The sequence below is a fragment of the Leptonychotes weddellii genome, chromosome 15 (assembly GCF_054177405.1).
Source record: "Leptonychotes weddellii isolate Sample4059 chromosome 15, ASM5417740v2, whole genome shotgun sequence".
Taxonomy (NCBI): domain Eukaryota; kingdom Metazoa; phylum Chordata; class Mammalia; order Carnivora; family Phocidae; genus Leptonychotes; species Leptonychotes weddellii.
The window spans coordinates 6296578-6324128 of NC_138383.1; the positions used below are offsets into that span (position 1 = coordinate 6296578).

The 27551-nt window shown below is 60.3% G+C and overlaps 1 protein-coding gene across 2 annotated transcripts; it reads right to left on the minus strand.

Moving 5' to 3' along the window:
* Positions 1 to 99: 99 nt before the first annotated feature.
* On the minus strand, positions 100 to 26477 carry KIF19 (kinesin family member 19). 2 transcript variants are annotated; one of them, XM_006728090.3, is made up of 20 exons: positions 26313 to 26477; positions 24383 to 24463; positions 13480 to 13590; positions 12759 to 12846; positions 12290 to 12426; positions 11142 to 11267; positions 10619 to 10813; positions 9166 to 9312; positions 7526 to 7648; positions 5647 to 5812; positions 4825 to 4999; positions 4510 to 4708; positions 3628 to 3898; positions 3414 to 3535; positions 2923 to 3056; positions 2559 to 2664; positions 2254 to 2350; positions 1317 to 1714; positions 962 to 1121; positions 100 to 725 (listed from the first exon to the last, which is right to left on the minus strand). In XM_006728090.3, the coding sequence occupies exons 1-20, from the start codon at positions 26349 to 26351 to the stop codon at positions 595 to 597; spliced, it is 3006 nt and encodes a 1001-aa protein (XP_006728153.2). In that variant the 5' UTR covers positions 26352 to 26477; the 3' UTR covers positions 100 to 594. The 2 variants fall into 2 exon arrangements, with proteins under 2 accessions (XP_006728153.2, XP_030893586.2); XM_031037726.2 differs by lacking the exon at positions 26313 to 26477 and adding an exon at positions 14519 to 14700.
* Positions 26478 to 27551: the final 1074 nt, after the last annotated feature.

The window sequence follows — 27551 nt, forward strand, 5'->3', positions numbered from 1 at the left end:
GAGGGAGATGGGGTGTCGGGGAGGGAAGAGGAAGGCGTCGGCTTGCCTCTTAATCAGTCTTGGCCACCCCACAGTCCAGACAAGGTCTAGTTTCCAACATAACCATCAAGACCCAAATGGGATTTTATTGTTACACTGCCAAGTAACAAAACCAGATTCCCTCCTCTGCCCCAACCATAGGATGTGAAGTGACTGTTGGCTCCTTCCCCAACTATCCGGGGTGCCTTTGCCCCAGATGTAGGCCCAGGGGCCCCGTCCTACGAACAGCTCCCTTCCCCCTCCCATCTCCAAGGCCGAGTCCGGCCACAGGTCTCTATAGGGTTTTGGCAACAGGGTTCTATCCAGGGCTGGGAGGCCAGGAAGTCCTGTCATCCTGGCCATGCCTCCTGAGTTCACCTACCTTGCCCAGTGGCACTGAAAGCATGGAGGTGCTGGGCAGGCACCCTCATAATTTCTGGGTCTCAGGGACCCCAGCCTTCTGAGATCCTGAACTCCTGCTCGCGGGTGACCCCCCTCTGCCCAGCCTCCGTCTCCCATTTTCTGCTACACCCCATCCAGTCTTGGGGGCAGGAGGGCTGTTCCGGGCAGGGCCCCTCAGGTATGCCCGAAGCGTATGTCTCTGCCATGGGTGCTTGTGCTGTGAGCCAGGCGGGGCCCACGGGCAGCCCGTCGGGAAATACCAGCTGGGTTGGACGGAACAGCGAGGGGTGGGGAGTCCCCAGGGCCTGCAACAGGGGAAGGGCCGGGAGCAGGGCTTTAGGAATTCCTCCCACTCCCTCTCTGTTCACCCAGTGGCCTTGAACTCCCTAGGGGCACAGCCCCAAGATGCCAGTCCCACGAATATTCTGTGAGAACCCGGTTTCCAGCAGTGGGTAGCCCTAGGTGAAGGGAGCTCAACATGCCTCCTCCCTGGGCTGGCCAAGGGCCCCCCCTTCCCATTCCCTCCCTTGCTGGTACTGACCTGTGCTCTGGCTTGGAGGGAGTTTGACCTTGGCCAAAGGCAGCATGACCTTCCCCAGATGCCGGATACCAGGTGCTGGGTGTCCACACAGTGGCACTCTATGGTCCGAGATGCTCTCCATAGGACGGGGCCCCAGGAGGTGTGTCTTGGGGCGGGAGAGCTGTGTTGGTTGGAGAACAGTGAGGTGAGTCAGAGCTGTATGGGATCTGCTACAGGGATCTGTCCTATATGCCAGTCCTGTGTGCCCCCTATGCCAGCCTGGGGGACAGAGGCATGGAGGGTGGTGCAGGAGCCCCCCAGACCCCCATCCATAATGAAGGAGCGCAGACACCCCATCCCCTGTCTTCTGCCTCACCCCTTGCCCCGTGACCTCAAAGGAACGGGACCGCCGCTTCCTCTTCTTGGCCTCCAGTGACTCTTCTCGTTTGTTGCCTGGGCTTTTCTTCTGGCCGCGCATCCAGGGCCCGGTGCCATCGCCCCCGTGCCCGACTGCCTGGGATGGGGCCTCGCCTGTGCTGCTAGACAGGTTATCCTCACTGGCAGCATGCTGCAGCGTGGGGCTGGGCGGCCGCTTGCAGGCCAGAGGGCCCAGTGGCTGCGAATTGTCAGCCTTGGTCGGCAAGTGCAGAGACAGGCTGCTGCGCTCCCTGGGAGGTGCCAGCAGGTGGCGCCCTTCGGTGCCCAGAGCCCGCGAGCGCCGCCGAGCAGCCTTCACCGAGATGCACTTGGTGCCGGTCAGGATCTCCTTCTTCTCTGTAGAGCACCCAATGTAGGGGTCAAGACCATATATTCCTCCCCCTCCCTTACCTCCCACACCCACTCTCCTGCCAAGGCAGGGAAATGAGCAGAGCCAGAAGGCCTGGGTCCCAATTCCAGCCCTCCCGCTTGCCTGCTATTTAAGAAACTTGGGGCAAGTTTTTGAGCCTTACCTTCCTCTGTAAATTGGGAATGGTGAAACTAACCCCATAGGGTTATTGTGAGGATTAATTGAGAAAATGGGCTTAGGGGGTAGGGATGCCGTCTGTATTTGCTCTTAGAATTATTACTGGGTGGGAAGGGGGAACAGGATCCTAAGTGTCATGTGGTCCCCATTCTGACTTCTGATTGTGCCCTCAGCTCTCTGTGTGTCCTTGAGCAGGTGGTTAATCCTCTCTGGGCACTGGAGTCTCTTTATAGAATGGGTAGCACCAAAGGTGTGGGTGCACTCAGCAGTGCAGGAGGGCATGGACTGGGTGACCCGGAACAGTTTAGATGATGCCGGGCTCACGCTGACAGGGCTGGCAGGGGCACACCTTTGTAGGACAAGGGGATCTCTGACAGATTCTCGCTGCTGTCAGGGGAAGAGCTGATCCGGCTGCTCAGGCTGACCAGGCTGTCCTGAGCGGGGGCCTGCGGGGGGAAGTGGTTGAGAAGACAAAGGCATTAGACCCAGCACTTACTCTCTGCTGAGTAAGACCCCATGTCTTACTCAGCAGAGACAGCGGGGCCTCAGGGGTGAGGGCCATTTGGGGAAGGCTCCATCCCAACCCCTGGGTGTCTACCCTGTGCTCTCGCCCCCCAGCAGTGGAACCCAGGGCAAGCGGTGCTCAGTGCTCACCTCCTGGGTCACCAGGCTGCCGATCTGGATGGCGGGTGGGGTGGGCACAGAGGAGCTCTTCACCTGCCAGGCTCGGGGACTGGCTTTAAACACGCGGTTGGCTTCACTGAGGTTGGCAGAGGAGGATGGATGGCTACTGACCTGGCTGGTCCCACTGAGGTCCCAGCCCCACCCCAGGGAAGAGCTATTTGTGTGAAGGGAGAAGCCAGGCATCCTGGCTCCAGACTCGTGCCGTCTCCTCCCTTTCTCATTCCTTCCCCATCTTCCCCAATCAACCCTCATCTGGGTTGGCATCCCTGGGACACGGTGAAGCAGGTGGCAGCTCAGGCTGGCAGGACTGGCTGGAGGTGGTCTCTGGCCTCACCTCTCTGGGCTGAGGGGAGGGAGGACACTGCTCTGCAGACGCTGCACTTCGGAGCTCAGCGTCTTCACACTCTCCGGCTCAGACTCCGGTGTCAGCGTGGTTCCTGCTGGGGTAATTTTGGGCAAGGAGCTGTCCTGGGGAGGGAAGGGTGCGGGGGGGGGGGGAGGGCAGTCAGAAGACTTGTCCTGGACCAGGGGACAGCACAGGGTGACAGGCACACAAGGTGGCCAGGGCTGTAACCTGGCTTAGGAGTTTGGGGAGAGCAGTGGCTTTGTGTTCTGGCTCACACGGGATACACAAGGGCCAGAGAAGAATGCTCTGGGACGGGAGCCTTCCTCAGGTGGGTAAGAAGGACGGGAAGCTGACTCCCTGGGGCGCCGGCCAGCCTGGTCCCATCCCCCCCAGCTCCCCGCAGGCACTGCCTAGGGCATCAGCCCCTCCCATCAGTACAGGTGCCTCAGGCCCAGGCCCAGGCTTGCCCACGCTCCCACCTGCAGGGCCCTAGAGGCCACCCGGTCCATGATGGTGGCCTGCTCCAGGCTGCCCTCCTCCAGCTCCCGCAGGTACACTTCATACAGCTCCTCCAGGTGCTGCGGGACGGCCAGGTTGTAGTCTGCGGGGGGAAGGGCCAGGGCTCAGCGCGTGCCCTGGGACCCTCCGCGGGTCGAGGAGGGCCCCTGGGTGGCTCGGCCGCGGGGGGCCTACCGTCGATGATCTGCCGCTGGCCTTGGATGATCTGGTCGCAGAGGCTGCGGTGCTGCTCCAGGCGGCGCACGGCCTCGCGGCGGTGGCGGAGCGCGCCGTCCCGGAGCAGCGCGTGCGACTGCATCTCGGTGTTCTCCACCTCGAGCTCGTGCACGCGGCACAGCAGGCTGAGCACCTCGCGCTGCTCCTCGGAGCCGATGCGCCGCGGCAGCGTCTCCTCCAGGCGCCGGCCCCGCGCGCGCAGCTCTCGGCAGCGCTGCTCCAGCGCTAGCTGGAGGCGGCTGGGGGTCAGCGCCAGGCTGCGGGCGCGCGAGGGGGGCTGCTCGCCCCCCACCCCCAAGCCCTCCGCCGAGCCTGCCCGCGCCTCTCCAGCCCCCGAACTCCCCATTCTGAGGCTAACCCTCGAAGCTGTGTCTTGGGCCTTGCAACCAGGGGCTGCTCCGAAATGGCCCCTCTGTGCCCACCTTCTTGCCACCCGGACCACAGCCTGCCCCTGGAATCCGCCCCATGGTTATCTGCCCCACCCCAGCCCATCTGATGCCCTCAGAGCTCATCATGGCGCCCCGAAGCCCTTGGTTTGGGTATGCTCCAGAAGAAGGAAAAGATCCTGTTATCTGGAAAGCCCTAATTAAAATACTGACTACCATTTTTTGAGTCCTTGGTATGCAAAAGGCATTGATTTAATCTCCCCTACAACCCCACTAGGGCTGCACCACGACTACTCCCATTTTATAGATGAGTAAGAGAGGCACAAGAAGGAATTTAGCAAGGTCACAGAGGATCTGAGGCCTGAGCTCCCAGGTCTGAGTCCCCTGCACCCCACCCCCAGCCCCTTCTGGCTTGGGCCTCCAAAACCATTCCCCTGCCCCCAGCCCCAGGCACCTTCTGCTTCCGCAGCTTCTTCTGCTCCCCCACTAGGCTGGCAATGCTCTCCCGGGCTGAGGTCACCTCTGGGGGCTCCAGGGTGTCTGGCTGGTCATCGCCCGTGTCCGAGTCCTTCTCGCTGTCATCCTTGGTGTAGGATTCCTTCCGCTGCTCCTCCCGCCATTTGAGCGCCCTGCGGGACTTCTCGTGCTCCCAGCTGCCACCGTCCCACCCCAGGGAGACAGGGGAGTCAGACCATAGTGGGCATAGTGTGTGGCTACTGTCCCAGGCCCGGGGTGGGACCTGAACAGCTCCGGAGCAGGGGCTGCTTACCCGGCAATGGTGAGCAGGTGGCGGGAGGTGTCGATCTGGACCTCCATGGCATGATTCTCCAGCTCCAGCAGGCGTCTCCGCACATCCATCTGCTCCTGGAAAGCGCTGATAAGCTGCTCCCGCAGCTGCCCCATCTCGGCCTGCTCACCCTGCCCACTGTGCAGTTGGACCTCGGCTGCCCAGCGGGTGGGGGGTAGAGGAAGTCAGTGGAGGAAGGAGGGTCAGGCCAGGAAAATCTGGGCCTACGTGGGGCCCTCCCTCATCCCTTTCTTCCCAAACCACTTCCTGTCCAACCACCTCCTCCCAAAAGACCTCCTAGATTACTACCTCCTCCCACACCCACTTCCACACTGAGTCTTCCGGCTGTGGTCCAAAGGTGATTTTCAGCTCCTCTGTATGAACTGGGCTTCCACTAGCCCATAGGTTCCCTTTAGACACTTTACTGCCATCTGTTGGGAAACCATCCATAGCAAATACACAAATCTACAAGAGAATGGTACCCATTCCAGTGACGCTGGGCACAGCCTCACAGCCCGGAGCGGGGGGCCCCCCCGCAGCTAAACGCTCACATGTCTCTCACTTGTGTGATCTCACATAATCTTAATTAACGTTAAGTCTCTGAAACAGAGATCACCGTTCTCTTTGACACTTGAAAAGAAGCCTCAGAGCAGTTGAATGATTAGCCCAAGGCTACCTGCCCAGAAAAAGCCTGAGTCTGGATTTGAACCCAGCACCATCTGGCCCCTGAGCAATTTGATACAGGCTGGGAGGGCTGCCTGAGATGGGCTCCCACGAACACAGAGTTCCCACGCACGCACACACCTTGGATGTGGCGGATGTCACCCCGCTCCAACCGGCCCTGGGCCTGGCCCCGCCCGCCCTGCTCATCGATCTTGCACTTGAGCCTCTGGATCTCGCCCCGCAGGTCCGCGATGATGCTGGTGTACTGGGCGATGTGGTAGGAGACGTTGAGCAGGTTCTGCTTCACCTGTGGGGAGCACAGCACGGGGGCAGGGCAGGTACAGTCATCCCAGGTGCTGGGGCCAGCCTGCTGGGTCTTCTTTCTCTTTCTGCCCCCTAGTCTTTCTGGATACGGTCACGGCCCCCTGGCTTCCGACCCCCAAACCTATCACACTCCATGCCTCTGCTGGACCCATACTCCTAAAATGCTGCTTCCTCTGCTCATCAACCTTCAGTGGCTCCCTACTGCTCAGGAGAAATGCTCTAATTCCTTCACCTGGGCCCACCACTATCTCAATTCATTTTTTATTTTTTTAATTTTTTTAAATTTTTTATTTTTTTAAGATTTTATTTATTTGCGAGAGAGAGAATGAGAGACAGAGAGCATGAAAGGGAGGAGGGTCAGAGGGAGAAGCAGATTCCCTGCTGAGCAGGAAGCCCGATGTGGGACTCGATCCCGGGACTCCAGGATCATGACCTGAGCCGAAGGCAGTCACTTAACCAACTGAGCCACCCAGGCGCCCTCAATTTTCATTTTTTAAAAAAAGATTTTATTTTATTTATTTTAGAGATAGAGAGTGCATGAGTGAGGGGAGGAGCAGAAGGAGAGGGAGAGGGAATCTCAAGCGACTCCATGCTGAGCGCGGAGCCCAATGCAGGGCTTGATCCCACAACCCTGAGATCATGACCTGAGCTGAAATCAAGAGTCAGATGCTTAACCGAATGAGCCACGCAGGTGTCCCTCTCAATTTTCATTTGATCACTGCTCCACCGGGAACATTCTGCTCTGGTTGAGGAACTGTCCTGTTGTCCCCATCCTTATCACAGATACCATCTCCTTCCTGCCCTTGAAACCTCTACGTTTACTGCTACCGCCCCCCCTTTCTAGAGTGTCCTCCCCATCCTTCAGAGTCCCACTGACAGTCCCCAAAGAGCTCTACCAGATCCTGCCAGCCCACCCCCACTTCCTGTTTCCTCGCTGCCTCAGCACCTACCGTTGGCATCACTTGCCAGCTATTAATAATATTCTGAACTATCAATATTCAAGGACATGTCTCCTCCTCCCATTAAGTTCCTGGAGGGTTGGAATAGCACACAAAGCCCCCTGGGACAGTGGCTGGCAAAGTGCAGTGTTGCGGGAGTGTTTCTAAGTCCTATCTGGCGAGTGTCCATTCCCACCCTTCCATGCACACAGGTCCAGAGAGGCTTCCTACAGCAGGCCGCGGGGATTCTAACGCCTTTGCCCAAGGGTGACAACGTGGGCTTGGAAGCTAGGCAGGGCCACTTCTAGTCTCAGGGCCATCCATCACTGGCCAGCTGGGAAGTCACTTAACTTCCTTCAGCCTCACTTCTCTAAACCGCAAGATGGGAGCATAGGAAGTCTGGCCTCGCTGGAGGAGTGAAGGAGGGGATGCATGAAAGTGCTCAGAATCGGCTGCCGCTGGCCTGACAGATTGGGGGCTTTGAAAATGTCAACATCTGAATGGGCATCTGATAATGAAAAGTGGGGCTGGGAGGGCATGAGGCACGGGGCGCATGACCTTGAACAAGGGGGAGGGGGCCCTCCGGAGCAGTGGGCTTCCTGGCAGGTGCACAGGTGTTGAAGGTGCGGGGAAGGGCACAGGGTGACATGGGTCTGGGGATGGAGGCCAGTGCCACAGTGGCTAGCTTCAGAGAGAGTGGAGTGGGGTGGCAGGGATCCCTCCAGGGGCTTCAGTCTTGGCCCAGGAAGGGCCCTCACCCTGGTCTTGATGTTCTTGGCCCGGCCGGCATAGGTCAGGGTGTTCCGGGACTCCTCAAAGGCGCTGCTGGCGGGACTGATGTGGGCGATCATCACGGTGCGGCTGTTCCCGCCCAGGGAATCCTGGATGGCGGGGAGGGTGGGCTGCGCTCAGCAGGGGACCACCTCCCTGGGACCCTGCTCCTACCAGGCTGTGCGCTCTCGCTCGCTCTGTCTCACACACACACACTCACAGACATACTCACTCACAGGTGCTGGGGTTGAGCATCACATGGACCCCTCTGGGTCCAGATATCGCCCCCTCCTTCTGTTCTTCCTTCGCACTTGTGGTTTCTTTTCCAAATTTCCATTTGAAAATTGCAAGTATCTGATCCAGGTCAGGGCCTCCTGGCTTCCCCTTTCCCTCCCCTCATATGAGAGGACAAGGAAAGGCGGCAGCCATGGTGGCTGGGAACCAGAGTGGGAAGGTGCCCTTTGGGCTCCCCCTCCGTCCCGTCCCCTCCGGGCTCTCAAGTGACCCCCAGATCCCCCATTTCTGACTGCTGATGGCACTGCTATTTCGGCTAGAGTGAGAGATGGGGGGATGGGGACCACTGTATGAGGGATGAATGTGGCCTATGGCCAGCCCCTCCTTGTTCCATGTGAACAGCCCTGGGTGCGGGGTCGGGGGGTAGCAGGGAGAAAGCCCCAGGTCCCACGATTAGCAGCAGGGCGATCTCAGGCATGCTCTTCGTCTCCCTAATCCTTGGCTTCCTTGCTCTTAAAAAACGGCGGCAATCATGGCACCGTCCCCCCTCCCAGCTTGGGGGCACACTGATGGTGGCAGGCTGGGGGTGGGCTCGGGTGACACCGCACTTATACTGGACCATAGACTCGTCTTCCAGCACTTCCTACCGTGGGCGCTCGGAAAGGCTACTTGGCCTCTTTGTGCATAGCTTTCTCATCCGCAAATGGAAATGGTATTCCCCCGATGCCTAGGGTTGCTTCAGGAAGAAAGGAGCTAGTCGGGTGAGGCCCAGCCAGGGGTGGGCCCCCAAACAGCAGACACTGTGAGCCATGAGGCTGATGTCCACCAGAACCCCCAATCCAGGCAGCTCTTAGTTCCCTCAGACCTGCAGCCCGGCGGGGGTGGGGGGGGAGGGTGTCAGGTGCAGTGCCTTTCCCTCCCTGCTGCCCACTCTTTGGTTAGGGTCACCAGGTAAAATACAGGACACTCAGTTAAATCTGAATGTCAGATAAACAAGGAATGATTTTTTTTTTTTTTAGTATAAGTATGTCCCAAATGTTGTATGGGACACACTTACACTAGAACAAATTTTGTTGTTTATCTGAAATTCAAATGTAGCTGGGTGGCCTATATTTGTTTTTAAAGACTTTATTTATTTGAGAGAGAGAGAGACGGAGAGAGAGAGCACGAGTGGGGAGGGAGGGCAGAGGGAGAGGGAGACGCAGACTCCCCGTGGAGCAGGGAGCCCGATGAGGGGCTCGATCCCAGGACCCCGAGAGATCGTGAGCCGAGCCGAAGGCAGCCGCTGAACCGACTGAGCCACCCAGGCGCCCTTGGGTGGCCTTATTTTTATCTGCTAAGTCTGGCAGCCCTCCTGTGGGTGCCTAGCGCCCGGGCCCGGCTGCAGCGGTACCTTCAGGAGCCGGGTGAGCTTGCTGTCGCGATAGTTGATGTACTTGTTGCTGCTTTTGTCGCTCAGCGCGTTGATGCAGTTGCCCAGAGCCAGCAGGGAGCGGTTGATGTGGGCGCCCTCCTTCATGCGCTGCCCACGGTTCTGCGTCTGGGGGGGGAGCAGTGGGCAGAACCGCGGCCTCGTGGGGCAGGGGACAGGCTCCACCACCGCCCTGGGCCGTCCTGGGCCGCGAGCCCCTCCCGCTCCCTCAGGGCTCTGAAATGTGCAGGCGACCGAGGGCCTGGTCTCGCCCTCTTCCCAAGGGTCACGGAGGGCATTCGAGAAGGTGAGAGAACCGGAAGGCCTCTGAAGACAGTGACGGACTGAGGGCTTCTGAGGAGGGCTGAGAGTCCGGCTCTTTGTCTCCCCCAGGGGCTGGGCCCACGGCGCCAAGAATGACATGGAAGAAGGTCGAGGCTTCCCTGGTGGCTCAGCTAAGAGCTGGCATGACCACGGGCACGTGGCTCCAGAGGGTGCCCCGGGCTTCAGGGGAAGGCGGGAAGTCTGTGTGTGTGTGTGTGTGTGTGTGTGTGAGAGGGAGAATGTGAGGGACGTGTGTGTATGTGTGAGAGAGACTATAAGGGAGAGAGTGTGTGTGCGTGTGTGGAAGAAAGAACGTGTGTATGTGTGAGAGTGTGTAGGGAAAAGAGTGTATGTGTGTGATGCGCTGGGTTCCTCTCCGTTCCTTGGGCCTGCAGGGACACTGTCAAGGCCAAGGAGGCTCTGCTCAAAGCTGCCTGGCCCTCCAAAGCTGGGGCCTTGGGGCACACCCCCTCTCCCTGGCTGCTCAGGCCTTCCTGGGAGAGAGGGGTGTACTTCTTGAATCCCCCCTGTTTAAACCCAGTCCCACATGTTCTAACATGAAACCCTGTTAATTCTCCCTGGCTGCTGTCCTGTCCCTTGCATTTGCTAGCAGTGACATCACCTGGCCTCATCCCTTGGGGGATCGTGAGACCTCCCAGTTTGCCTGAAGGAGGGGGGACCTGGGCCTACCCAGTCGGGCAGAGGCTGCAGAGCCAGGTGAGCAGGGCTTAGTGTCGGGGACAAATGCTCTGAGATGGTGATGGGTCTTCCTCTGTCCTCGATGTGGTAGACAGGGCCTCCTGAGTCAGGGGGGCGTTTGTCTCCCCTCTCCCAGCTCCTCATCTGGGCCTACTCACTCTCATTCCCACTGACCCTCCTCGAGGGCGGCCAGTCTCCTTCCTGGAGAAACCCAAGCCCTTTCCCACAGATAGCCTTCCCGTCATGCTCCTCTGTGACATTCCTCAGTCCCTTACCCAGGCGGCCCCCTCATCCCCACCCTGCCTAGGATGGCCTCCCCCCGATCTCTTGGGGAAGCTGGGAGGTCAGCATCCCTGCCCTCTTCCCGGCCTCCCAAAACTATTCTCCCCAGTGCTGGGGGAGCTGACCTCACCTGGGAGGCACGCTCAGAGCCAGCCAGGTCAATCATGAAGAGGCGGCCCTGCCGCACCTCCTGCAGGATGTTCTTGACCCGGCTGCGCTGGCGCACGGCCACCTGGAGCACGGCGTGGGAGCGGGACGACGTCTGGTTGGCAGCCGTAGGCTCCTGGGTCCTCTGCCGGTTGCCCTTCATCAGCAGCTGCATGATCTAGGTGGGTGGGTGGGAAGGACACCTCTCTGGGGGATCCGTCGGGTTGCCCCCACGTCCTGCATCTTGGAGGTTGGGAAGGGGCCCAGGTTGGGGGGGGTGCCATCTGGAGGCTGGTGGCCTCGTTCGTCCCCCAGGGTTAGTGCAGCCAGGGGGCATGGAGGCAGGTGAGAGCCCCCTGCTTGGATACAGGACTCTCTGTGTCTGCCCCAGCCCCAGCCCCAGCTGAGTGGGCAGCGCCGCCTTAGGTGCAGTCCTGTGTCCCCTCCTGCCCCCCAGGAGGGGTGAATGGCCCTCTCCACCACCCCGCTGGCTGCACAAGACTTGCCTCTTTGGCATTGATGGTGGAGACCTCGGTGATTCCAGCCACCTGGATCACCCCTTTGGAGTCCTCCCTCAGCTCTAGGTACCCCAGGGCGGGGTTCAGCAGGTCCCGGATCATCTCATTGTAGATCTGATGGGGCCAGTGGGGGAGGGGCAGGGGACAGGTGTTAACGGGAGACTAAGGGCAGGAGGTCCAGACAAGGACCAGATGCCCCATCTTTCCCGAGCACAAACGGGACAGGAGCTCCCACATTCTGAGCCCCAGCCTGGGAGCTCCGGTCTCCTCTCTGGGAAACTCTGGTTAAGGAGAAAGACCCCTTCCTTTCTATGGGGTGGGGGTACAGGGGGCTTCAACATCCACAGGGAAACACTGGGCTGCCAGAACCTGGGATGCAGGAAGCTTCAGAACCAAGTGGGATCCCCTTTGCAGGCGGGCTGGGCGCTGGGCAGAAGATGGGGACCTGACCGATGGCCAGCCCTGCTTGTTGCTAGGCAACCCTTATGCTACTTCTCCCTGCACCACCCCCCACAAGTGCATCTTGCTGGCTGAGTGAGCGCCATGCTGGCTGGAGGAGTGTGGCTGGCAGCAACGCCTCACTGCCCTTCCTGAGCTGTCACCCCGGAGATTATCAGCTCCCGGAGGGAGCCGGGGCAGCTGGGAGCCAGGTGGAGTGCAGCCCACTCTCTTCTGGCCTCTGCACGCTCCCACCGCTGATGTCTCCTCGCTGCCCGGCACGAGGGTGGGCGCTGGGGGCTGAGGCCTGGTCTCGAAGGCTGGCAGGTTCAAGCCTGTGCATGCACGCGGGTCCCACCGGTACCCAGGCACACGGAGTGCCTGGAGGCGGCGGGGCAGGGCAGACATGGCTTTTCAGGAAGGAGCCCTTGATGATAGCTAGGTGCTGAGCCGTCTGGGAGGGTGGCTGATGTCTCTGCTCAGGGCCAAGGCTACTTTGAAGTGTGGCAAAATAGGCAGGGCTTGGCTTTCAAGGTCTAGGATCTCGAGTTTGAATCCCTGCCCCCTCACTTACTGTTTGATGTTGACCTAGTTGTGTAACCTCTCTGAACCTCAGATTTTTGCAGAGTGGGACCAACAACATGCGTGTGGCTGTCCTAGGGGCTGCTCACCTAAGCTGCGGTCAGGGGAGGGCTCACCTCCAGGTAGGACATGGACACCTCATATTCCATGTCATTGCTGGTCTCCTCAATGGCACGGAAGAGGTCATTGAGGGTCCGAACATAGATGCCAGGCTCATGGTCTGTGCCCAGCATGGTGTAGGTTTTCCCACAGCCTGGGGCAGAACAAGGTGGTGGTGGGTGAGCAGGGTGGGGGCCAGAAGCACGGCTTTGCTGGACAGGGGCTCCTGGCGCACCTGGGTCTGTCCTCAAGGCTGGGCACCCCCTAAGTGGCCAAGGATGTAGGGGGCAGGGAGGATGGCGCTCTTGGCTGGGGATGGGGCCTCTGGGGCCAGAGGGCCCTGTGGGCGTTTGGATCAGCTACATCCTTGATTCCAGCCTCAGCTGGGGCCAGAGTAATTCTCTGATGGAGGGTGAGGGGGCTTAGTCCTCCAGGGGGACGAATGGGGCATACTGTCCTGTCCCACGGTCTCGGCCCCTCCCTCACCTGTGGGGCCATAAGCGAAGACAGTGGCATTGTAGCCTGAGATGACACCGTCAATGAGGCTCTTGGTAGTGGCCTGATACACCATCTCCTGCCGGGAAGAGCAGACCCGTCAGGGGCCTCGGGTACACACAGGGCAGAGCGCACATGCCCACTGGCCGTCCAGGCCCGCAGCATGAGCAGTTTCCGTTTCTGGGGCTCTCAGCCCAAGGAGTAGGGGCGGGGAGTCGGGGGTTGGGGGGTCTCTGCTTTCACCCCATGGGGGACACCAGCTTGAAAAAGAGCTCAGGACACCTGAGACGCCTGCCCCCACGACTGGCTCCCCGCCCCGAGGACGCATTACATCTGCTCCTGGGAGCATCCCCCAGATGGGCAAGACAGGGGTCCCTGGGAGGGTGTCAGCTTCCCCGAGACTCCTCCCTGCACCAGATGGGCTTCACACGCCCTCCCCCAGCTCCCATGGCGAGCGGCCTGGGGGTGTACTTTGTGGGTGCGGCGTCTGCACACTGACTTGGGGGTGTCCGTGCGGGAGGCTGGGCACAAGCCATGAAGGTGTGCGCACATTTGCACGCATGCGGACGCGGTAGAGGGGAAAGCCAGAGAGCTAACGGTGGAGGGAGGGCTGAGGGTCAGTGGCAGGGTCCCCTGAGGGCTCCCTCCTGGGGGGGCGGGCAAAGGCTGGAGAGGGGCTCCTGCATGTCCCTAGGCCCAGGCCCTCCCTCACCTGGGTGGCAGTGAAGTCAAAGGCCACGTCAAACAGGTAGGACTTCTCCCGGGAACGGTGTGCCCGCAGGACGTCGTCAGGGTCCTCCATCGGGTCCATGAGAACCACCATCTGCAAGAGTCCCCGAGGGGGGTCTGGCAGTCACCAGGGAGCCGCAGGCCCACACCGATGTCAAGGCTGGCCTCAGCTCTCCTCACCCAGGACACGGGGCAAGCAGTTGGGTGGGTCTTGCTGGAGGCTCTGGAGCTGAGCAGCCCCGGGCCCCCAAGCCCCAGGCCCAGCCCTGCCCCATCAGCTCTGGGGTGTCTGATCTGGGTGCTTGGCTCTGGATACCCAAGGGGAAGCCTCTCTAACCACTGACAATGCCCCAAAGGAGCTGAGAGTGCCACGGTGCCCCAGGCCACGTGGGCCCCAGACCCGGGGGGGCCTTCCTCTAAGGACAACACCACGCCCCATGCGCCTCTACCAAAGAGGGAGGAACAGTAACAATGGCTTGCATTTATGACGCATTTATGGTGTGTCAGGACCTGCTTTAAGCTCTTTAGACAAACGGACTCACTTAACCCCCCGCTCCAAGGCCAGGTGTTGAGGCCCGTAATTATTCCCACTCGACAGATGAGGAAATTGAGGCCCAAAGAAGTCACTTGTCCAAGCTCATATACTAGCAAATGGGGGAACCGGGACTCAAAACCTGGGATCTGGGTTCAAAGTCTGCAGCCCCTGCCCTCCTCACCCCCTGTCCCCTGGCCTGAGCCAGGGGGTAGACCCAGGGGTAGAGCACTGACTGTGGGGTGACAGGGGTGAGGAAAGTGGGCTGGGCTTGGGGACTGTCCATCGGTGTCAGAGAGGGGGGCTTGGGGTGACTTATCAAGGCCCCTGCAGCCTTGAGCCTGAGCTGGGGGTGGAAGGAGGGGTCCAGGGTTGGAAGGTAGGATGATGGTAGAGGTTGGCCATCCTGGCCTCCCCTCCCTGCAGGGTAGGGGTCTCTGTGCTCCGTATGCATGTGTGTGGGGCTGGGAGGATACACACGGGACCTCACCAGGCTCTTCCTCTGCTCCAAAGGTGATCAAGGGACCCATTTTCCAGAACAAACTCCAAGCCTGCTCCACATCCAGCTCCACTCTGCCCCTTGAACCAGGTGTCCTGGGTGTGCTAAGCCTGGTCCTGGACTGAGGGAAGGTGCAGAGGAAGGAGGCTGGGTCTTGGCCAGAGGTTCTTGGCCTAGGGAAGTTGTGGGGAGAGACAGTGCCCAGACTGATGAAAATGCAGAAGACATTCAAAGGTGCATGGGAGGGCTGGAGTCAGGAGGGATTTAGGACAAGGCAGGAGAGGTAAGTCAGGGCAAGGTCCGCATGCCCATCCTACTCTTAGCAGAGCGGACTTGTGTGAGCACTTTAACCTGCCTGGGCCTGGGTCTCCTCCTTGGCCGGATGGGACAGGAGTATTATCTGCCTGCCAGACTATGAAGGTCCCCTGAGCTAATGTGTACGGCGTGTGGGGGCAGAGCACCAGGCATATTCTAAGTGCTCAAGGGTTTCATTCCAGGGGAAGTGAGGAGGGACAGTGGGGGTGATGCAGGTGATGGGCCACCCCACCCTCACCGAGGAGGGGGCCACCAGGATGCCACGGGCTCTGCGCCTGCCTGAGTCCCCTCGGGAGCTGAGCCTCCAGGTCGGGTCCCTGTCCTCCGCCCCGGTCGCCCCATCAGGGTGCCCCGTGAGAGTGGGAGCACCTGTTGCTCATGCTGGACGGCGAGGGCAAAACAAGTCTCGGCTGTGCTCCAGGGCTGGACGGCGGTCGCAGCCAGCGTGGCAGCCTCATGGCGCCCTCCGCTCCCAGTCGGAGCACAGGTGGTAAAGACGAGGGAGCGGGCGCCCTCACACCCAGCCCCTCCTCCCAGTACGTAGTAACGGTAGCTCATCTTCACTGAGCCCTTTCCCACGAACTCATTACCCTCAGATGGGAACCTCGAGGCCCCAAGTCGCATAGCTGAGGAACGGTGGGGCCAGGACTGGAGCCCTGGCGGTCTGGCTCCTGGGCCCCCTGTCCACCATTGTGAACCTGCTCCCACGCATGCCCTCTGCTGGGGTGGGATGTGGCGGTGGGAGGGTGTCCCCCAGCCAGGTGAGGCCCCAGCACCCACTGTGCGCACTGGCCCTACCTAATCTGACTCTGTGATGAGATGCTGACCAAGGAGGTAAACTGAGTCCTAACAAAGGCCCAGGCACTGAGGAGGACGGGCTGTCCTAGTGCCGTCCCAGGGTGCACAGATAGTGACTGAGCTCCCTTCCTGGGCCAGCAGGGAAGCTGGGGCCAGTGACAGCCCTGAAAAGGCATGAGTGGCAGTCACCCCGAGGGACAGAGGGGGCTGACAGCGAGGCAGCAGGAAGCCAGCCTGGAGCCCAGCCCAGCTCTGCGGGATTGGGAGATCCACAGTGGGTCCCTCTGGGTGTGCCCCCTTCGAGCACCAGGATTTAAGAGGTGCACTCCTGGGGGGGGGGCCACTGTGTGGGACTCCCACCAGACTCCTCTCAGCACTTAGGTGTGTGCTGAAGTCAAGCCCTGCTCCTTCACTCCCTGGACACCTGCAGTAGGTACACAACTGTGCTCACTGCATGTAGACTGGTCTAAGACCCCCGGGGTCCCAGCAGGGCCCTCTCCGGGGATTCTCATGGAGCAGGGAGGACGGGGGTGGGGGGGGTAAGGCAACCCTCCCCCCTGGAGGCCTGGCCCCAGGAGTTTCACCTGGAAGTCTCATCCAACCAGGTAATTTCAGGTAAGCCAGTTAGGGGGGACAGCTCCAGACAGGCTGGGTAGGGGCTTTGTGCAGGGAAAGAATGAGGCCAATGACTTGGTCCCCTCACAGCTTGCCAGAGGCTGGGTGGCCACGGTGAGCTGAGTGCTGGGCATCTGGGCCTGCAACTGTTACCTGGGGTGCCCACCCGTCCCCAGCCACCTCCCCAGGGCTTCAGCGCCAATGCCCTATCAGCCTCCTCCAGGATCCAGTTCCCGTCTCAGGCCCTAAAGCCAGCAGCATAAGCCCTGATCAAGTTTCAGACCCAAATGAAGATAACGCTGCCTACGAGTCCCCTGGCACGGGGCCCGGTGGGAGGCAACAGGAACCCGGCCAGCCGATCCCGCTCTCACCCCTCGGGCACCAGCCCTCCTGCTGACGCGGGCAGGGCCGGCAGCCGGAGGGGCACCCTCTGGGGGCCTTCGGTGCAGGGGAGGGTGAGCAGCACACACTGATGCTCATCACCCACCGACCACCTTCAAACAACCTCCGGGCACTGCCAAGTTCACGGCACCCTGGACATTTGGTTCCTTTGATATCCGGGCTCCTGAATCAGTACATTGTCAGCACAGCTGCTGTGACCCCTCTTAAAGAGGTCTTTGTCTGGGTCCCCATCTGCCTGGGTCCCCAGCCCACGCCCCACCTCCCGAGCATCACCCCCATCCCTGTCCACCCTGGCATACAAGGAAGGCCTTGTGCCCCTCAGCCAGGTGAACTGGGGCTGAGCCGGGGAGGGGTGGGGAGGGGGGGGGCTCTCGGTTGCTGCCCCAGACAGTGGCACAGGGCATGCAGGGCAGGGGAAGCTTCTATGTCTCAGGCAGTAGGCGAGGCCCAGGGAGAGAGAAAGTGAGGTGTGGTTTCCCCAGGCCTGACTCTGCAGGAGGCAGTCAGAGTGTAGGGAGGGGCACTGATCCACAGTACCACTCCAGGAAGGCTTCCTGGAGGAGGTGGTGCCAGCACTGAGTCTTAAAGGATCAGCAGGAGTTGGCAGAGAGATGTGAGGTGAGGGGAGCATTCTAGAGAAAAGCGTGAGCAAGGCCATGGGGTGAGAGGCAGGCTGTGGGCAGAGGTTCAAAGCTCAGAATCCCCGGCGGGAGGGCGGTTCCTGTGAGAAATGCAGGGTTGGGAGCAGAGCTCTGGGAATTTCCCACCTGTCCTCGCTCCCGGGATCTCCAGGGCTCGGGCCCAAGACGGCCATAGAGGTGAGCCGTCTGGGCCCCCTCTGTGAGCACATGCTGTCCCCGGCCCCTGCGCAGCCTCCAATCACCCCCTAAACGTCATCCTGGCCGGCGCCCAGCGTACGTCCGAGCAATGTTTGCTGAATAAAGCTGCCTTTGGGGGAGCTCTGTGTGCACCAGGCGTGGTGCTAAGTGCTTTGCACACATTTTCCCAGACACTCCTAGGATCCCTCCGTCGTAATGAGGACTCATATTGGTAATGTCCCAAAGCTGCGCAGCCAAGGACAGAGCTGGCTGGCCTGGGAGCTGTCTGGTTCCAGAACCCAAGCTCCTGACCACCCCTGCCTCCCGAGTGAATGAGCGGACCAAAAGCAGCCTGGCTGGGCCAGTGCCCACCTGGTATGGGCTGGACTGTGTCTTCCCCAAATTCAAATGTTGAAGTCCTAACCCCCCAGAACCTCAGAACGTGACTTTGTCTGGGAGCAGGGTCATTGCAGAGGTACCTAGTTAAAATGAGGTCACACCGGAGTAGGGTGGGCCTTAAATCCGGTATGACCGGTAACCTTCTGGAAAGGCGAAGTTTGGACATAGACACACATCGAAGGAAGAGGCCCTCAAGAGCCACAGGGACCAGAGAGCCATCTGCAAGCCGAGGAGAGAGGCCTGGATGGACCCTTCCCTTGGGACCCTCAGAAGGAGCCGACCCTCCAGACTTCTGGCCTCCAGGATGGTGGAAGAATCGATGTCTGTGGTTAAAGTCGCCTAGTCTGTGGTACTTCATTACTTCAGCCTTGCAAACCCTACACCACCCAAGGCAGTCTCACCTGCTGCGGGGAGGGGAGGGGGAGGGGGCTTGTAAAGGTGGGTAGCCTCAGCCCCTCCCTCAGCCCCCGAGGTGGTGGGCTCAGCATGGGGGCCCTCTCTTTCACAATCCCCAGGTCATAAATGTTCCCACCCATGGCACACTGGCCACCTGCCCCTAGGAGGCTTCAGTGGGGACGTGGATCGCACCGTATACACAGGGGCCTCCCCACTCCGGCGAGAGGGCAGGAGGCAGGGCCAGGAGCAGGGAAGGTGGGCTCTGCCCCCGCAGGGCCAGGCCTCCTGACTCAGCAGAGGCCCCCACTGCCTCCCTCTCAGACCTGCTCTTCATTCAGTGCAGAATTTGACCGTTCCATAGTTCTAGACTTTGAGCCCGGACACCCGGGATCCATAGGGAAGTAGGAGCCTCCGGCTAGGGGGACAGTGTCTGTAAACTCTGTGCCCGTGAAGAACCGGGCTCCTCCCCAGCATCTCCTAGGTGAGAAATACCCCGAATAAAGCGTAGCAGTTCTTTCTGCTACACACCACTGAAGCTGCTGGAGCTCTGATCCACTTTGCAGTTTTAACTGGCTCCTTCCTGGCTTCCAAAGGGCGAGACGTAGGCCAGGATTGCTCAGTCTTGGCACTACTGGCCCTCTGGGCTGGGTCACTGTTAGGGGACCTGTCCTGTGCCCCGCAAGTAACACATGCCAGTAACACAACACCCTCCCAGCTGTGGCATTCCCAGATGTCCCCTGGAGGACAAAATCGCCCCCAGTTGAAAACCTGCAACCTAGATCCTTCCTCTTCGAGCCTCCAAGACTGGCAGTGAAGATCTTCAAGGGAAGGGGTGCCCTAAATTGGGTTTAGGGTCAACACTGCTGTGTGACCTTGAGGAAACGGCATCGCCTCTCTGGGCCCAAGTTCTTCCCGGTTGGAAGTCAGGGAGGGCCAACGGGGCCGCAGCCTTTAAAGAAGAAATCATACCAACACACCCAGCCTACTCAGGATTGCCAGCAGAGAATCGGAATCTGGGAAGGCCCCAGTCTCAGAGACTCCATCTCCTGTCCAGGGAACCTGCATGCAGCCCCTTTATTCTCAGGGTGTAAACAAGGCAGAGCCAAACGAAAGCCTGACTCCAGGTGGGTATCACCCGGGTGAGGCTGCTTCTGGATTTTTGTTTGCTTTTTCTTTAAGAAGGAGAATTTGTTGCTGGTCATATTTCTAGTTGTAAATGTACGGTCCTGTTAGTGCTCAAGAATGGAGTCTTTGATCCCAAGAAGGGTGTCTCCTTCAGGCTAGCCGGAAAGGACCAGAAGAGCCCACTGAGCTCATAAACCCACCGAGGCCCAGCGGGCTGCTTAGCACAGAGCCACACCTGGCCAGGCCCCCCCCCCGCCCCCCCCGCCTTGCCTACAGGACTCTGAGGGCCCTGAGGCTCAGGAGGAGGGGAGGCATGACCTCGAGGATGCAGAGAGGGCTGCATCCCTCACGGCTCTGCAAACACCTTCATCGGAGACCCCAGGGAGAGTGTAGGAGGCACCACCCAGATTCGTTGAATCAGCATCTCTGGGGGAAGTGAGGCCGCGTATATCTGCCTTTTGAACTAGAACCTGCCTCGCACCCACCCAGTCACGAGGTGTGAGGATCCTTACATCCTGGCAGCCTTATTCACAATAGCCAAGAAGTGGGGACCACCCTTGAAAGCATGATGCTCAGTGACAGAAGCCAGACGCAAAGGACCACAGAGTGCAAGATTCCATTTATATGAAGTATCCAGAATAGGTGGATCCACAGAGATGGAAAGCAGATGAGCGGTTGGCCGGGGCGGGGAGGGGCTGGGGAGAGGGCTGGGGAGAGGGCTGTGGGGGGCAGCGCACGGGGGAGAACTCGCGGATCCCTTCCCAGTCACTCCCCACAGGGCTCAGCTCTTTGGGGCAATGGGCGGGCTGAGAAGCATCCGGAGGGTGGGTGTGTAGGGCGGGCTGCCCCCCGCAGCACTCATGTCTGACCCTCGGCCCCTGTCACCCTAGTGGGAGCTGTGTGTGTGGCTGGGGCTCTCCCTCACACCATCTCCTGTAAGCCTCTCAACAGCCCTTTGGCGGGGGTGGGGGAGGGCGGAGGAGCAGGTTCTTAATACCCTGTCTTCTGATGAGGACAAAGAGGCTGGAGGCCGGCCAGGGCCCCAAGGGCCTGGGTGTGGCTCCTCTGACAGGACCCCAGGAGCCCAGGGGTGACAGTGGGACTTGGAGCTGATAAAGGCCAATTATGGGATTACACATATTGTCAGGTGACTTAAATCCTGTAGGTACATAGCCTGGATAGCTGGGAGGAGGCTCAGCAGGCTGGGGTCTTGGTTAGGGGCGGGGAATAGAGGGGAGGAGGTAGAGCTGCTTCCATCCAGGAACTTCGGGGCCCCAGCAGCCTCTCGGCCTGCACCTGCCCTCCCTTTGTGGTCATCGATGGCATCCCGGAGAGCTCTGCTGTCAGGGTCCAGCCCCACCTCAGGTGCTAGCAGCAGTCCTCCCGGGACACATCAGTGGGGAGGTGACCATTCGGGGACCACTGGGCTGAGAGCTGACACAGGAGGCGGGAAGGCGGGAGGTGGGCCGAGTGTCACTCACCTCTAGGCTCGAAACCATCCTGTATTTCAGTCCTTACGTAAACTAACATCTATTAAACCCCTACTGGATGCCAGGCACTTGGAAGCACTGTGCATACATTAGCCTCCAAAAACCTCCAAAGATCTTACGATTTTGGTCCTGGATTGAAAGGGGGCCTTCAGACCACAAGCCTGCCGAGGCACCCAGACCATCCCCTTTACAAATCTACACCCTCACTCCAGCTTCCCCAGAATCCAGGCGCACCGGCCTCCTATCCCCGGAGTGCACTTTGCCTGTGGGAATGTCCACCTCTGCAGAGTCTTGTCGCCACAAACTTGCGCGTCCCCAGGACAATGCCTAGCTTTAGGGGAGGCTGTCCTAGGACCCTTCCAGTGGCCCATGCCAGTGGGTGACCGAGTCCTCGGTCTACCTCTCCCAGCTCAGAACCCACTGATGGTGGACTGTGGCAGCATCCGCCTCCCCGCTGACCACCAGGAGGCTGGGCTCTCAACAGTGACCTCTGGGCTTGCAGAGGCCTGACCATGCAGCGGCTTCTCTCACCCCCAGGCCCGCAACGGCACCAGCAGGGGAAAAGTAACCCCCCCACCACAGAGGAGAGGCAGAGCCCAGAGCCCCAGGCCAGAAGAAGCTGGGTTGGGGAGCCCCTCTGTGGCACCGGGCCACACGGGCCATGATGGTCACAGGCAAGGGAGCGAAGGAAAGAGGTGGGTACAGGGCAACTCTTCATTCCAAGCACATGTCTGCTTCAGAGGATGCAGGGCACTGTGAGGCTGCTTGGACCCTCCTGCATCTCCGCCAGGAAGAGACCCCATGGCCATGGTGTCCTGGGGATGCTCCCAAAGTCACCCCGCAGGCCCTCCAGGCTCCAGACCTCAGGGGAAGGAGCAAGGCTATAACCCACCAGCTGGCCCATCAATGAAGCTGGCTGAGCCTGCATCCCCGAACCTCCCTCAGGTCGCTGGGGAAGGACAGAGGTCTGGGGGTGGGAGACAGGTCAGAGTGGGAGGCAAGGGAAGTGGGCTGTCCATTCTGTTTCTTGGACTCCTGCGTCTCACCTCCTACTTGCGAGGGCCTTCTCTGTCAGCTGAGGGATGGCAGGGTTTTAGGAGGTTCCCAGCCTGCCAATTGCTGCAGCTATTCCAAAAATGCAGGCCAGGCAAGCCATCTTTGGACGCAGTGGGGACAAAAGGTGCCCGAGGGCACAAGCCCAGAGCTTTCCCTGCAGGCCCCGGAGTCTGTGCTGACAGCCCTGAGCCCACGCTGCTCAGGGGACCCTCCCTGCATCTCTCAGCTGACAAAGGAGCAGCCCTGTTCGGACTGCCCAGCCCAGAACCTTCTCAGAGACACAGCTCGGCCAGATCAGGCCGGACCCTCCCTCTCCACTTGCAGGGACAGAAAGGAGCCAGTGTTTGACGCGTGTGGGCACGCAGTGGGCTCTACCCTAGACCAGAGCGTTTCCATCAACATCAGTTAATATCTCTCAGCCCCCACACCGGCCAGGAGCCAGGAGCCGCCGAGAAAGAGAGCCATCATTGTCCCAGCCCTGAGGACCTGATATTCTCGGGGACAAGCTGGATAAACAGGGAGTGGTCCTTGCCGGGACGGAGGTTTCTGGCTCGTCAGGCTGGCCCCTCTCGTCGGCAAACCCAGCAGCTCTGGGGAGCTTTCAGTCACTAGTTAATGATGTCCACTCACAACTATTAAACTCCTACTGTGTGCCGGGCACTGGGGAAGCACTGAGCATACATTAACCCGCAGAGACCCTCTCGAGAGAGCATTATGGTGGCCGTCCCCACTTACAGATGAGGCGGCTGAGGCTCCGAGAAGCAACCTGTCCAAGGCCACAGTTGGCAACAGCAGAACCCACCCTGCGTGACTGTCAGGTGTATTCACCCTACTCCCGCCTGGCCTACCCAGACACATAGGGTCCACCCAGTCATCCCCTGCTATCTCCGAGGTCTCTGAGGAAGGCTACCCTTTCCCAAGAGTGAACAGAGGAGGGGCGCCTGGGCGGCTCAGTCGGTTAAGCATCCGACTCTTGGTTCGGCTCAGGTCATGATCTCAGGGTCCTGAGATTGAGCCCGGCATCGGGCGTGGAGTCTGCTTGTCCCTCTCCTTCTGCTCCTCCTCTCTCTCTCTCAAATAAAAAAATCTTAAAAAAAAAAAAGAGAGAGAGAGAGAGAGAAATCAGGAGGCTGGTGCCACCGGGCTCTGCTGTGCCCACCAGAGCTGAGGAGAGGCGGGAGGGGGCACCTGTCCCTAGGGGAGCCCAGAGGCAGGTGGGCACTGCGGGCTGGACGGTCTGCCTCCAATTCACTTCTCATGGCCCTTGGGCTTCCTGAGTCCAGCCCGCCGGCCCCAGGCCCGGGCCAAGCAGGTGCCCACGTGTGCCCTTCTCTGAATAGGGCAATGCCACCGGACTTCTCAGACTCGCCAGTGTATACTGCCATCTTGATGAGCCCTGACACTCAGGAGAAGCCAGCAGCGGCAGCCACCGAGCCGTCCTCACCACTGTGCCCACCCCCACCCCAGCACCTGCGTCCTCACCTGCCCACCCAGACATCCTGGCCATGGTCTAAGAGTGTGCGGTCGGGCCCCTGCCACGTCCCCCGCCTCACCTCATGCCTCTCCGCCCTCTCGCTCCTACTGGAGCCACCCAGGCCTTTTCTGTTACCCTTTGCCTTTGCACCTGCTAGTCCCTCTGGTTGAAGCGTCTCCCTTCACGCACGTCCAAAGTACCCTCCTCCTCTCTTGTTTTAGCTCAAGCACCATCTCCTAAGGGAGCCCTCCCTGACCTCTGCGCTGGCTCAAGCCCCCCTCACAGCGCCACGCATTTCTCTGCAGCCCTTGTTGGGGTTAATTCTCTGATTAGCGCTTTGTCTCCCTGTGCGGGACCGGAAGGTACCGGAGAGAGGGCAGGGTCTTTTCTGCTCACTGTGGTTTCCAGCTCTGAGCGCTGCCCCAGTGTGTTGTGGCTACTTGGTAAATATTTGCCTCCTGTGCAGATGGGGGTGGGACTCACCCTGCCCACCTCATCACAGTGACATGAGGACCAAGACAGCAACCAGATACCCCAAGACTTTACAAGACACGAACAGCCTTTGCAAAACATGAACCGGAGGTAGGCTCTAGCTCTAGACCATGTAGATACGTGCTCCGTGAGCAGCAGACATGCTCCACGTGTAGCGGACCTGCTGAGCGGGGGACATCATGTCACAGGCACACGGAAGGTATGTGACAATTTTAAGGCTGGACTGGGGAGCTCAGGGCCCAGCCCCACGAGGGAAGCTTTCAGCTCTCCTTGGATCAATCTGGGAAGGCTTCTTGGAAGAAGAACCCTGGCTTCCTTGACAATGTCATCAATGACATAACCAAGAGTTTGGTGGATGGAGGAAGGGTGATGCCGCAAGCCACAGGGAGCCTTCCTGCCCCACCCAGTGAGCAGGTGCCTACCCTGCCACGTGTGAGCACCTCTGCCCTGCGGCTCCTGGCCACAGCCCCAGTACCTGCTCGTCCACCTTATGGGCGATGAGTGTGGCTCCTTCCTCCAGCTCTGCCACGCTGATGGGCCGGACCCGGAGTGCCACCTACGAGGAAGGGCCAGACCCCTGAGATTAGAAGGAGAGGACCGGGCTGGACAGACAGAAGGATGAGAGGACCCCAGGATTCCCCTGGGCAAGCCCCCTGCGTTCTCCCCTGTGTGGCCATCCCAGGCCTCCTTGGTCTTAAGGAAAACTCAGTGGTTCAAGGCCACCGCCCGGGTGGAGGGGAGCAGGTCCACGGCATGCAGGCTACCTCGGAGTCTGTGAATTTCCCTGGGGAGCCCGGGGCTCAGGGAGAGCCCCAGGGGAAAGAGCGGTCTGCTCCTCCAGCCTGCATCAGTCACACGCCCAAATGAAGCACCTGCAGCTCCCCAGGGCTTTGAACTTGGAGCCTTGGCACTGGAGTAGCCTGTGTGTGCATCTGTGAATGAGGCACCGCGGCTGAAGGTGCAGGCCTGGCTGACGGCAGGACGGGGCCGGACCCCCGGAGCTTCACCTTGACGTCCTAACAACCCCTGACCACATTCCTACCCAGCACAGCACCATGGGGTGCTCCCTTCTCTCTCGATTCTCCAGCCAGTAGGAGCTGATGGGTCTTCATCCTGTGCATGGGGCTCCCCAGACAACAAGGGGGTGCATTTCTTCTGCTGACCAAGGGGAAATGCCTGCTGAATGTGTGGGTATCGCTGACGGACCCTCATGCCGAGTGAGAACATCACTCTCCGAGGGACCTCTGCTGTCTGTCAGATCATCTTTACCGGCCTCCTCGGCCCAACCCCACGGGTGGGAGAGGGAGGACCCCCATCCCTGTCCTGGGGGCACACCACTCAGGCCAAAGTAGCCATTTTCAAGAGACACATTATAAACTGCCAAAGAGAATATTCCAGAGCCTGAGGTTTTCCTGGAGCTGCGGTCAAGCTCCTCTTTGGAGCCACAGGCTCAGCCTGTAGAGGTAGGGTTCCTGGGGGCGGCATTATCCTCTCATTCCATTATGACCCACCTGCTGGTGACAAAGCCCTCCCTTCCCAGGCCTCAGAAGTTAGGGGATGGGGAGAGGGGTGGAAGGGGCAGTGGCTTTGGGGCCACTGAGCCTCCCCCTTAGTGCTTTGACATGGCACTACTGATAATCAAGGGCCTTTTTTTTTTAAGTAGGCTCCACACCCAGCATGGAGCCCAGCGTGGGGCTCCTGACCCTGAGATCAAGACCTAGGCTGAGATCAAGAGTCAGACGCTTAAACTGAGTGAGCCACCCAGACGCCCCCAGGGGTCTGTCTTCAGTCTCTACTTGCCCTGGAGACCCCCACTCACACCACTTCATCTGTCCCAGCCCCCAGGGCTCAGGGAGGGGGTACATCTTTGTTGCTTCCAACACTTGTCTGAAATACTGGACAGCATCTGTGTTGTAACCCAGTAACCAGCCACTCTCAACCCCATGCCAGCAACTCTGGCTCCCGGGGCTCCTGTCTGCCCACCTGTGATTCCCAATCCCTTTAAACTCCTGACCCCACAGAGCCAGGGTAGCTCTGGCTCACGGGGAGACTCCCACTTTCCTTCTCTGCGCAGGTAAGTCAAGCCCGTCCTGCCCCCGGCTTTTCTAGATCAGAGAGCAGTCCCGCCCCAGAGACCCATCTGCACAAGCTTTGGGGATGGGGGTGGGGGGTAGGCTCCCCTGGTGGGAAGGTGTAAGGGGGAGTGAGGTTGAAGCTAGGCTGACTTCAGGCCTCAGCAGCATGGCCACGAGACCTTCCTTCTTGATATCCAGGACTTGTGGAAAGTTTCCCTGACAGTCCCATCCCTGACCCTCAGTGTCCTCTTAGTGGGGTGAGGGGACAGGACAGCTGTGGCCGCGGCCAAGTCAGAGGCTGGGTTTCCGGGGCTATGAATGGGGTCTCACCATGAGCTGTTGGTCCTTGGAGTCCCCGCTGTCCTTCATGCTTGCGGCGGGTGGAGGGGCTCAGGCCGCGACAGCGGGCATGGCCGAGCCGCACCCCCACCGCCGCCGGGTCCCTCGCAGCCTCCCTGCGCCGCCGCCGCTGCCTGACAACCCGACACCAACAACGCGCCCGCGGCCAAGGGCGCTGACCGGGGGGCGGGGCAAGGGGAGGGCCGCGACGGCGCCTCCCGCCTCTGCGCCCCCGCCCCTCCCGCGCTGCAGGCGAGAGTTGGCCGCCTCCGCCGGGAAGGCGCCCGAGCCTGCGCCGCTTTCCGGGCGACTGCCCGCCTGTGCGTCCCTCCGGCCCTCTGCGCGGCCCTGCGTCCGCCCGGCGCAGCCGCTTCCGTTTGGGAGTTTCTGGGCGCCTCCCCGCGCGCCCCCGGCTCGCGCCCAGGGCCCCTCTCCCACTGCCCTCCAGGGGGCGCCCGGCCGGCTGCTTGGCCCGCGGGCAGTCGCGCTCCCATGCCTCCGGCCGCGCGCACCTGCGGCCTGTCTGCGGGCCTGCCCGTGTCTGTCTGGGCGTCTGCGGGCGGCGGCGGGCTGCCTGGTGTTCCCAAGGGCACGGCGTGCATCGTGGCTGTGGCTGGGGTCACTGGCGCCGTGTCTCCAGCCACTGTCCGATGGCAGAAGGGTACAGAGTTGTCTCTGCCCAGGCTGTCCCCCGGAGTGGTGCAGGGGAGCACTTCTGTAGGACTTGGGGTGTTTCACATTAGAGCCTGCCTCAGTGTACCCCACTAGCAAACAAGGCCTTATAGGTAAACCAGAATCTAGGTCAAGATGGTTGGGTCTGTGTGCCCTGCTGACTCCCTGCTGGTTGAAAGAGCCACAGCCCCGAGCCGGAAAGTGCAGGTTGAACGCTGAGGTCTATACTGCTGGGGAGCCTGACAGCAATTACACACTGGAGGAGCACGGTGGCTGGGTTCCTGGCCTCAGGAGGCCCTAGGAAAACAGGGCTCAGGGCTCGAATGTGCATCCAACTTGCTGAACCACCGGGAGCCAGTGTTTCCGGTCCCTGCTCTGGGCCTTGGTTTCCCCATGGTGGTGGTGGAGCTCCTCCTGGTCCTGATGGTCCGTCTTCCTTGTGTTGTCCTGCACCCGCCAGGGGGGAAGCTGAGCCAGGCAGGCCCCCTGCAAGGACTTCGAGAGGGAAGCACATGGGGGATCTCTTCCCATGGAGGGAGCTGGGTAAAGAAGAGCCAG

Excerpts from the sequence above, each read along its gene's own strand:
- KIF19 (XM_006728090.3), bottom strand. The coding sequence starts at position 26,351 with ATGAAGGACAGCGGGGACTCCAAGGACCAACAGCTCATG. Across the intron at positions 5,000-5,646 it reads TGACATCCGCCACATCCAAG|CCGAGGTCCAACTGCACAGT; the intron begins GTGTGTGCGTGC and ends CCCGCTGGGCAG. Across the intron at positions 1,715-2,253 it reads GATCCCCTTGTCCTACAAAG|AGAAGAAGGAGATCCTGACC; the intron begins GTGTGCCCCTGC and ends GGTGCTCTACAG.